This window comes from Argopecten irradians, chromosome 16, assembly GCF_041381155.1.
Source record: "Argopecten irradians isolate NY chromosome 16, Ai_NY, whole genome shotgun sequence".
NCBI lineage: Eukaryota > Metazoa > Mollusca > Bivalvia > Pectinida > Pectinidae > Argopecten > Argopecten irradians.
In genome coordinates, this window is record NC_091149.1 from 24610791 (window position 1) to 24623253 (window position 12463).

The 12463-nt window shown below is 30.5% G+C and overlaps 1 protein-coding gene across 1 annotated transcript in view; it reads right to left on the reverse strand.

The window, feature by feature from the left end:
- Positions 1–994: 994 nt before the first annotated feature.
- Positions 995–12463, reverse strand: part of LOC138310114 (dipeptidyl peptidase 4-like) — a 393025-nt gene continuing 381556 nt past the window's right edge. The window contains exons 15-25 of the mRNA XM_069251248.1: positions 10694–10863; positions 9582–9760; positions 9219–9317; positions 8891–8966; positions 8298–8492; positions 7945–7999; positions 7507–7606; positions 6772–6830; positions 6480–6552; positions 6095–6168; positions 995–5714 (exon numbers count right to left, since the gene is read on the reverse strand). Of these exons, the coding sequence (XP_069107349.1) occupies positions 5547–5714; positions 6095–6168; positions 6480–6552; positions 6772–6830; positions 7507–7606; positions 7945–7999; positions 8298–8492; positions 8891–8966; positions 9219–9317; positions 9582–9760; positions 10694–10863 (1248 nt within the window). The 3' untranslated portion in view covers positions 995–5546. The remainder of the gene's footprint in view (positions 5715–6094; positions 6169–6479; positions 6553–6771; positions 6831–7506; positions 7607–7944; positions 8000–8297; positions 8493–8890; positions 8967–9218; positions 9318–9581; positions 9761–10693; positions 10864–12463) is intronic.

Here is a 12463-nt window from a genome sequence, read left to right on the forward strand (position 1 = left end):
GAAGGAAATCTTGCAATTGAAGTAGGCTAATTGAAATTCCAATTGAACAACGCTAAATTTCATATGTATAAGTAGTCATCTTGTATCAGTAGTTGTGTTTTTAACGCACGGCTCTGTATATTTTTACTATAGGTCTTATCTCTGTTGAAACAAATTACTAAATCGCCAAACTTCGGGAATATCTACCTTATACTACGACTTCTAAAAAGAGACGAATTCGGAAGATATATATCGGAAACAACCCAGTTCTACTGAAATGGAGATCATCTGGTAAGTGATTTGCAAGTAAAACCCACGTATGTACATGTGGTGCAATGTATGTAAATTGTTCAAACTCGCTTGCTGTCCGCCAGTCGACATTGTAGTAGGACGTCTTGTATGCCGAACCCTGACCCTTGCTAGTGGAGTACAGCATTTTTGTATAGAACTACTCAAATCGCTTCTACAGTAGTGTGTTTGCCGTATTATGTGCATATCCCTGCCTTCAAAAACTATTTCATCAACTACTCGGTGCTTATGTATTGCATTTGTTTAAGCTTCGTGACATTGGCTCGGAAATGAGTACAGCATACATACTGTACCTGCTGAATGGTATTGCTATACAATTTGGATTTTCAACGATTTCAATTGAAATACTTCTCAATGTTGTGGATTTGTTCAATATTTTATATTTAATAGTTTTCATATGAATACATTTATGCCATATTTTGCTTCGTGGTTAAAAAAAAAACAAGCCTCACTTAATTATCCCTTTAGTATGATTATAATAAATTGTTTAAGAACAAAGTGATTTGTTTTTAATACGTTGACCATCATGCATGGATACTGTGAAAATATGTGACATCCGGGTAAGACAAGTGATGCTTGACAGCTTCGGACGACAAGAGTATTACAGGAGTACCACAGTACTTCACTCACAAGTGCAACTTTTATTACCATTCCAATACAGAGAGGTACCTGATGACCTTTATCATAAATAAAACACAAAACACGCTTCTCAAGGGAACCTTGGAATTTAATATTTATTCAATTTTCAAAATGAGAGAAAGAGAAAAAAGAGGTGAATATGATGTGGTATGACATATTTCAAACACTAGAATCACCTTTCAATCACCGATAATAACAAATGTACATGTATCATAATTTCTCTCACCTGGCAAGGTAATTGAATCACACTTAGGCTGGTATATATTGATATTCAGAATAATGAAATCATGCTTGGATTTTAGTTGTTGTTTTTTTTGCAATATCCCAGATACGTTTAAATATTTATATTTAAATAAAATCTTGTTGTTTTGCTTTCTTTTTTTCATTTTCATTTGAACTGAGCTGATTATTAAGTATTAAAAAGAGTGACTTTGATAAAGCTTCATAATTTAAAAGAAAACAATTCTGCTAGAATTACAAATGTATCTGTGAGATGTCAGAATCCAAGTCTACAGTCATCATAGAAACGTTTAATAGAATTCTAAACGTTTCCACTTAATATACGATGACTGAGGAGATGGAGGAAAATAATCATTTATGGTTATCGAAAGCTAATTACGTATAAAAACAACCTCAACACAAAATCTCTCAGAACAACCACTTTTCAGGATAAACATATTCTTTTTTTTCTTTTATCAAATATCGTATTCCGTTTTTGCATATTACAAAGTTTGCGTCCTTGTGGGTAGGTATTCAATGTGAGGTCATTATTTCTTAGCGAAATCCGCGTCGTTTTCCCAGAAATGTATGACGTTACGTTTCCAAACTCATGACTTCACAATCAATACCTACCCACAAGAGCAGATAACTCTGTAACATGCAAATCCAGAATAAATGACGCCTCACGAGTGACCACAAACATACGAGTATCCCTTTGTGGGTTCCATTACCATTCAGACTTGTACATGTACAATATCATACAGTTGTAAGCAGCAGTTTTTCTGTGTTTCATATTTCAAACACATGTCAAACATCTAAGATTCCCCTAAATGAATATATTAATACCTCTGCTAAATTTCACCCATATTTCCTGTTGTTTAGCTTTTTATAAAGGATATTAATATCATTGATATTAGTTGTATGTTTTAACGATCGGCGTGAAACTTAAGTTAAGTATCCAGCAGAACTAATCAACAATATAGAGTAAATAAAAACAAAGTGTCATCCATATACACTGTAGTTTGTTAAATTAAGATATTGGATTCAACGCTCGTTCCTCTATAGTGAGGTAGATTAAGTAATCATTAACTAAAATATTTACATCCTTTCAAATATACAAATACCTCGCATATCAATGTGTGTCCTTGATTGAAACAAACATCGCTGTGCAATATATTTTTCGCTTCATTGATTTCCCTTTGTTATCCGAGCGGCTTAATTATTTTACTTTTGAGTGTCTAGCTAAATCCAGAACACAACAACAAGACATTTTATTTAATGACTAGTTTGATTTGGGGCAATATCTACACTTCTCATTGAAATTAATGTACTATTACCAGTGATAAAATTTTTCTAATTATCATTTACAAACATACACATTTAAGATTTTTGAAAGCTTAATACTTTTGTAATCCTTGAACCCCTTTGCTTAATTTTGATAATTTTAAATGATGAAAAAATCAAGAGAGAGAAAACAATCCCATTTCACCATGATCAATGTACAAAAACCACAAATTTGAGAAATTTAAAATTTAATTTGAATCAAATGATAATTAATATTAAAAAAATCTTTTTAAGCTCACTTAAAGAAGTTTACATTTTGAAAACTCAGATCTCACCAAATTAAGCTTATAACAGCACAACACATATTCAGCTTTAAAATACTGATATCTCCTTCACAAATGAATATTCATATCAAATACTAATATCTCATTCACTAATGAATATTCATATCAAATCATACTTACGAATATTCATATTAAACCAACATCTAGCATGATGATCGTGATCAAAGAATTATACATGTTAATCAACAAGGATATGTCAAACTTTCTAATAATAATCAACATTCATACTGCATTCATGAATAATCATTAACATCCAGATAATCTTCAAAACGTCAATTTAAAATAATAAAAATCACCACATTGTTCTCAATACTCACATGACTAAAATTGTAATATAAAAATTATCATCCATTCACACTCATATTGACACGCATACCTTAAACAATTATCTCAAATAAAAAAAGGTTTCTTTGTCATTGATCTAAGTAAATATCAGTGTCATCTACATATGCATTTTTTCATAAATGGTGAATTACATATGTAAATGCCAGCATCAATACCTACATGTATTTATTTACAAAATAATATATAAATATTTATCATATTGTACAGAGGTCAAAGAAGTCATATCAAGAATTTTCCAGATGACACGGGATCCCATCAACTTCAAATGTTCGTATCATATTATGTAATCGTGTTCGTTTTGTGTGTCTTGATAAAGGGGCAGATCGCTTCTATAATTTGACAATATTGTTTTCCCCATGCGATTGGAAGTACTTCTTTGTCCCATATCATATTGTACTTGTTTAAATGTTGGCCTATTTCCCATATGCAAATACACAATCACATATGGATTTATAAACATTTATATATGCAAATAAATACACTCAATATTTGAATATGCAAACAAACATTTACATATGCAAATATGAACATTTACATAGTTTATGCCAATTTTAACACACCATAAGGTTATCCAAATGAAAGAAAACTGGTACAATTCATAATTAAAACGCTGGGTAACTTGACGAATGTCACATATTCAAACAATACATGTGTAAATGTATATAAAAAAGATATTAGATAAAAAGACTATTAATTCATATTTGAAAAAATTCCACTTGGATCAATCAAGAAATTTTCACACCATGAAATTTCTATGTTGCTTTGAAGAATTATATGAACAGTAAAATGACACATTTCTGCCATAACAACTTTTGATTTGCAGTTTTTCTTGATGTATGTTAACGGTTGGGTGCGCCAACTCGTCTTTGTGTAAAACCATATGAGTTTCTACTGTGAAATACAATGTTATAAAAAAATAGTGATTTGTTAGTCTTTTGAATTCTAAACAAACTAGTTTTTATCTCATTGTCACCAAAAGAGAAAACTCAACAAAATAACCAATACGTCTGAAACCATATATTGTTTTGCGCTCAGATATAGGCTCTTTTTTACATTATTCATATATCTTATATATCTCAGTATTCGTTTGAAACAGTACAAAATACCAGTCTGTGAAAATTTGTTGATTAAACACTAGATTGAACTAGGAATATCACCGCGAGTGGTGATGTATATGTTACACGTCGACATCATAGCAGTCAATAGCACCCACACGTGCTTGTGTAGTCCTCCCAGATACAGGTCGGACAATTAAACATCACAATTACTGTGAAAATATCACGTTCATTGTCATAAACAATTCACTGTACGAGACCACTGAACGAGACCAGTGTCCACTGTTTAACATCTAGGTGCCTCTCACCCACATGATTTTGGTTTTAATTTTCCTTCTGCATTTGAAGGATACACAACACATACCGACACCGTAGTATCACTTGGCTTAATTTAGCCACTTCCTTGGTTAATGTACTTTCAACAGCAGGTGAATGTCCATGCAATTCAGCATCTGCCTGCATCAGAATTTCATCTCAATCGAATCAAATATCACAACTAATTCTGTCGTTAGATTCGATGCATCAAAATGATTACTGTGAAATTAGTCCTTGCTTTACTTTAATTGTTTGAAATATAACATCCCATAATACCTTCGTTTGCTGCCGTTGTAGACAGTACCCAATAACAACGCTGTAAACATTCATTCCATACATATCCTAGTCTTACTTCCCCCGGACCTTTTTCAACTGAAGATTTTATGGCAAGAATGCTAATATAGCTGTACTTGTTTCAAATAGTACCTTCCGTATTTTTTCAAAATTGTATCAAACGAATTCATTTAAAAAACATATAGTACAAGTATCTGGCACACTGTTATTGAGTTGAACATTCTTTTTGATATTGTCCTATTCATATGATTCCTATAATAGTTCGTAATACCAAATGTTCAAAAATGGAATTTCACGCAATTATAATATTAGTAGAATTAAAAAATCTAAAACCTAAGCAGAATGATATCTTATATTTGATACCTTATTTCCACAAAATCATACAAGATAGTATCACTTGTATGACACATTTACGACTGAATCAGTCAGTAGAATATTTATATCAGTTCTAACAGAATCATTGGTAATCCCAGTAAAAAAAATTCCTGAAGTTTGTAAAATTTGCTCTAATTTGCCACCTTTACGATTCATTTTTTATACCATCCTTAATCAATCCTCTTGAAACCGTAGTTCTTGTTGAAAGTGCAGAACACAATGAAATTATTCCTTATTTGTATTTATTTTTTTCAATATTTAATCCATTTTCCGTTACTATCATTTCTCGTTTGTGCTCCTTTTCCCGGTAAACACAAAATAGATAATTTGATATGTTGAAATAGTATGGACTTGTAAACATAAAGAAAGGCTAAGTAAAGATTTTCTGCTAGGATTCATCTAAAGGTTCTTGCTTGCTGTTTTCCAGAATTTTACTTTTCTGCTCAAACTTCTTAGACTTGCCAGTAAAGCATTCCTTGAGGAAATCTTCCATTGTCTCGTAGAGATGACGACGAGAGTTTCCACCGTTTAATCCATGTTGCTGGTCAGTATATATCTACAAACCAAAAAGATACCCAGCATTAAATATAAACGTGATTTTCAAATGTTGGACTTATGTATCACCTGTAGCATAGTGTAAATCTCATTAAAAACATAGTTTTGATTTACTTATTTCTGTATCCTGTAACAATTCAAATATGTCTATAGACATGCTAATTGAAGGAAAGCTAGAGTATCTGCTCTAAAAATTAGACTAAACTACGAGTGTGTCTCTATATATTAGACTAAACTACGAGTGTGTCTCTATATATTTTAATCTTATGTAACTATGCATCAAAATGGACATAACGGACAAAACTGAAAAGAGGACACATAACACAAACATCAAAATTATAAAGTAACATAACTTCAATGATACTAAGATTCGAAACATACCTGTGACCTGAAGTAGACATTCTCCTCTACCAATGCTCGCATTAGCTGGGCAGAGTTTTGGAAATGGACATTATCTGAAAGAATAAAATTTATATGATAAAATATATTTCATTGTGCCATTATCATCATAAGTGTTCAGATAACTGTTTTGTTGTTGGTGATATGATAAACAATTCTCAAAATACAAAGACACTGAACGCTTAAACCATTAGTAAACTGATGTTGAAAGAACCGAATCATGGGAGGATACAATGCGAACTAAGTGGTGCTTTGGCTAAAATTGGTAAATGATAAAGCTCTTTGAATATTCAAACTAAAGTGAATTACACCAATTTCATATACAAACCAAAATATTAGAAGACATGTTGTTCTTAATTTGACTTACCATCACCGGTGCCATGAATTAACATAAATTTAGCAGACTTGAAATTCTTCGCGTTTTTGGATACGTTTGATAACTGAAATACAAAACAATATCAATTTTGGTATAAAAATTTATTAGACCACATTATTCAAAACAATACTCACTTTTTTTGCTTTAATAATGAATTATTTGCACATGTTGCATAAAAATATTTCAAATAATACAGAAATCATAATTTTTGTTATTTTGTTTTTAGTAAAATTCACAGTATGGTAAAGACGCTTAAAATAGATGCCAAAAAAGAAAATCTTACATTATAACCATCAGGATTATCCTCTGGTGTACCCATGTATCGCTCGGTGTAAACAGAGTCTACAAATAGGAAAAAAAGTAAAAATCAGAAAACAACAGACATTAAACATTGTAAAGGTTTATCACATCTGCAGGCGATATTTTCTATGCTGATGTACATGGTAAAAGGCTTTTCAATGAAAACAAATCCTATTTTAATGATTAAATAACATTTTGTTTGATTTGGTATTGTAACATTTTATCACAAACAGTACTTTCAGTATTTTGATAACAATTTATTAGTATCTCCAATCGTGAATATGGAAATAAGAATAATGGGATAGCTTTCTTCATTAAAATGAAACATATGTTATAATCTAAGGGAAAATATATTGAATATGTTAATTATATCCATTTAGACATATTAATACATAACAGTGAACAAAATTATAAAAAATCATTATATAATTTCAAAACTTAATGAGATAGGTAAATAATTATTTCCATAAAGAGGATGCTCACTTTATAAAGCACAAAAGCTTGGATTATAAACCATCATTGTCAAAATGAAACATTTGATTCCTTATTGTGTTCAAAATTAGGATCAAAGTACTGAAAGTACTGAAAAAAAAGTATCAAAGTACTGAAATAGTATTATTTTTTATATGAATTTTCCTTCCCTTTTTTTGGAAACCTCTGACCCGTTGCTAAAATTTATCTTATGGAAAAACTGAATACAGAGACACTTTTTGTTTACCATAATAATGCCAATCAGTAACCGGAGCAACAGATATTCCACACCCAAATGTCTCTGTCCCCCGTCCGAGTACTGAAGCTGTCAGGAAACCACCATATGACTGAAATTTAAAACAAAATACCTTACCACACCTTGATATTTTTGGTAAATTGGATAGCCTATTAGACAATTTTATAAAAACAATTGTTCATTTAACCTATTGTGAGAACCAAAATAGTTTTATACCTTAAATTATCTTATAAGGATGCCAAAGCACTATGTCCAATATGAAATAAATTGTTGATTTGCACGAACCAAAAGGAAAAAAAAATCATGAATATTATTGTTCGTGTTAATTAGACATCTATACACGATTAAACACCAATTATTATTCAAATGATGAGTATCGTTTATGCTCTGTCGGCGACGAAGCATGTTCAACATGTATTTTTAACTTACCCATCCCCATATTGCTATCTTGCTGGATTCTACATATGGTAGCTGATCATAAAAGCTGCAAACAAATTTTGAAATAAGGTTTAATCTTTTCTCATATTTATATCAATTGGTATCATATAGACACTAATTTTTAATTATATGATATGTACTGAAATAATAACACAGAAACATTTGCTTTAATCACGAAAAAAACCACCATTTTCTGTGGCTTTACATTAACCATTGCAATTTCAATATTTATTTCCTATGGGAAATGAGTGAATGCTTTAAAATTGACATCAATTTAATTTCATTTTTATACCTTTTGATTTATACACTGTATAAAAATATCACAAAAATTGCGATTTTCTTACTTTCCAGCAGTTATAGCATCATCCACTTCAAATGTGCCTAATTTTCTATAGATAGAGTGTAGGAATGTGTTTCCCCTAGCAGCTGTCCCACGACCATCTACATAGGCGCAGATAAAATCGTGTGTGCTAGAGAGATATGTCTCCCATGAAAGAGAGAACTGTTCTGTAACTTCCTGACTTCCTGGTCCCCCATACCTGTAAAACCACATTCGTAAGTCTGAGGTGACAATTCACAAAAACAAATATATTATTTGTCTTTCATTAAGGACATTATGATATTATTTTGATCCGTCTATATCGATTTACATCCACTTAAGACACATTTTTTAACATTTTGTAACCGTAATTTTATTCCAAAATTAGTTGTTACATGTGTTGATAGTTAATCTTTGATTATAAATACACAAGCATATCATTATTGATATATTCTGTGTAAAAAAAATTCAATGTACATGTACATTTAAAAAAATGTAAGAAAATTTCAATGTACATGTACATTTAAAAAATGTAAGAAAATTTCAATGTACAAAATTTTCAAATCCACCAAATTATCATCTTTGCATATTAATTTTTTTCTATAGTCTAATACTTACACTTTAAGTAACAATGGATAGGTCAAAATCTCTTCCTTCTTTAGAATAGGTGGCAAAAGCAATTTACCATGGAGAGCTACAAAAGTGCATGTGTTTGTTGTTAACATCTTCGTTTAAATAATGATAATAAAACTGAGCAAGACTGTACGTCTAGACACTCTCACATATAAATATGATCTTTTTAGAATTAACTGGTGACGCATAAAAATTAGCATTATGCAGGGCAACTTGTAATGTAGATATATATCACTTAACTTTCAATTTGTTACACCAAAACCAGGTCTCGCCATGGTAACAAAGAACTACATGTTGGCATGGATATACTTACTTTCCCCATTGTCTGCCTTGAAAGTGAAATATTCTGTGGTGGGTAAAGCTTTGCCAGCTAATCGGACTTTTAGAGCATCATTTCCTTCCATCATAAATTCTGTAATTCAGAATCAATTAAATATCAATTCATCCATATTTCAAAACAATGATGACAAAACAATTTTGATGATTTTTTAAAACACTGCCCGAGTTTTCTTATACATTTGTACATTGCATAAACATTAATATGCAATCCATTTTGGCTAGTTGTTGGAAAACGAATTATTGCTTACTTGAATCGTTTGTTCCTTAACAATACAAATTCTGAGCTTTTTAGGGAAAAAACCCACTGATTTAAAGATAACTTAAATTGATTATTTACCACTGTCTGATTCTGTAGATCGGAGAGTGTAGTAGGGAACTCCTGGACCCATACATCCAAGGACATAGTACTTTCCAGACTCACTGAAGCTAGCAGTGTAGTATTTACAATTATCTGGGTCAAGGTCACAAGTCAAACACTCTGTTTGACGGAAGTTATTCTGCAGGGAGCTTGAAACACTGAAAATTAATTGATACAATGTCAGCAAAATGTATGATTTGGAAAGTTGGAAAGAGATCCATATTAATTTCAGAACAAATAAGAATTTTATGTGATCACAAAATGATTCCCTTTTGTATTACGTAGATCGATAGAGATATTGAGTTAAAATACATGATGGAGTTCTTATTTTTCCTGTAATCTAGTCTCAAATCAGTCTTAAGTTTAGACTTAGCCAATCACAAATGATGTTACAAAATGCTACGTCATTTTTGATTGGCTAAGCTAAAACTTAAGTCTTAGGCTGTTTCATGATCCTGAGACCTGGTCTTTAATCATGTTTTCAAAAGCGTATTAATACATCTGCTTATGTATTGCTTTAATCTCATGTTATAAACTGCAACTTTTGAGTAGATTTGAGAAAAGAAGGCTAACAGAATCTACAAAAGCTTGTTGAATACTTATGGATGTTTTGTAATTAAATCTTAGTTTGATTCACAGATTGGTAGAGTTGAATAAAATTAAAATTGAATTAAAATTAATTCAATAAAAATGCTTTAAAGATGATTCATCGCCAACAGAGCCTAAATCAAATTTATCATTTGGACAATCATTGATGATTTATGGTGTATACGGTATATGTCTAATCAACTTTAAATTACATAAAAAACAGTTGTTTTGCTTTTGCTTTCTGCACAAGCAGTACTGGTATAGGGCATAGTGTCATGAATTTATTTCGGGATTCAATTAATTAATTCAAATACTTTGATATTGAAGTCAGATAAGAACCTAAAACTTTTAAGTGATGATAATTGGGTATATTATGTAAAAAGGAAATACTTATTAATCTGTTCCTGTTTTAATTTGATAAATTTCATCATTCGCTGACGGTGTAGCATCTTTAATCTATTTGTTCCATGATGGAATTTTTAGTGTCATCATTTATAGTGTACCTGAAGAGATGTCTGTGGCGCGGATCTCCACGAGTTGATATGTAGTATACCAATTCAAGTTTCTGGTTATATCCAACAATGTTTGTGACATCATACTTGCCAAGGGTAAGATAGCGCCGGACGCCAGTATCCCTGCTTAGCTGCTGTAAGAAATGGAGGTAATAAGAGCACTATAAAACTTGGTGTTAGTAAGGAAACTACGGCACTATAGGACTACAAGGTTGCAGGAAAATGGGATCAAAGACAATTAGAGGGAAAGGCAGAAAAATGAATAAAAAATAAACAAATAATTACAATATTATAGATAAAGAATCAAACTCAATGACAAAAAATACAATGCAGGAAAAGAAATTAAAAAAAAATAAGCAAATGATTGATATAATAAATTCGAAAACATAATTTATCATACTGGTTTCAAATAATATCACTATTTCCAATCTTACAGATTATTTTTTACTATAATTCTAAAATTAATGATATTAATCAAACGAAAAAAATGAAACAATGAAATTCAATAAAAATATATTGAAATAACTTAAGCAGAAAACTAATAAAAAAGAAAATTTATGAAAAATTGTTGATGATGCTTTGCTTTTGCATAAGTTACAAAGAAGGAATTATCTCCCTTTAGTTACCCGAGTATTGTTCTACATATAACAAGTCATTTTTCACAGCAGCGTACTCTAGCGCTATAAGTATGATAATTCCAAACACATTACTATGAATAAATTTAAACCTAACACTTAAGACTTTCCCATTTGATATTATTTACAACATTTCTTATTTTTTTTATTAAACCTCAAAAATCTTCAATAATTAATATCTAGACAAGAGCAAGAAAAGTATCATGCCATCTTTTTAATGCTGAAGGAGATGAGCATAATTTATATACAAAACATTAACGAGATGATTTCACGAAAACATAAGGAAGTCAAGATTTTGAAAAAAGTTATATAATGAGAAAAATCAAAACGTTTCGACTTAAGTAGGCGTTTTTTAAAAGATTTATATCTTTAAACTAATCTGATCAAATCAGAACTATGCCTCTTTGATGACAATAAAATAATTCACACTGCAAATACACAGTTATAGACAAGTACATTATAATTTCTAGAAACAAAATCTACTAGTAAATATTATTGAACTTATAAATTTCAATTAAACATTCAATTAGAATGCATGCAACGACATTTAATGATATTCAAGGTTCGCTAATTACTCAGTCAAGCAATTATGTTATGTATGAAAATATGGTATTATTACAACTCTTTTATAGGCTAAAGTTCATGCCAAAAGATTTCTACAGAGGAAAGAAGGATGTTAGCAGGGAATTCATTTAGTAGATAAAATTGCTATGAGTACCCTATATCTGAACATAATTACTAACAAAGTACAAATGTACATGTAGATTCATTGAAAATAGGCTTATTTTTTTCTTTCATTTTAACCCCTATTTAAAATTTGTTTTTTTTTCTAAAGTAAATGGACACGGTGAATGTAGTGCATAATAATTGTTACAGTATCTAATATGAATTTCTGGTTCATTGTTACATTTTTTGTGTATTAATTATTACTGTTTATGAATCCACTAAAACTTTCATTTGATTGAGGACTAATTACAGAATATAAAGCTTAATATTATGGTACAAAACTACTGGTGCAAAATCTGACGCTATCAGAATAGAGTGAATTATAACTTAAGCTGACGAGAAATGGACGCATTACAGAATATAAAAGTTTAATATTATGGTACAAATAATAACATGACGT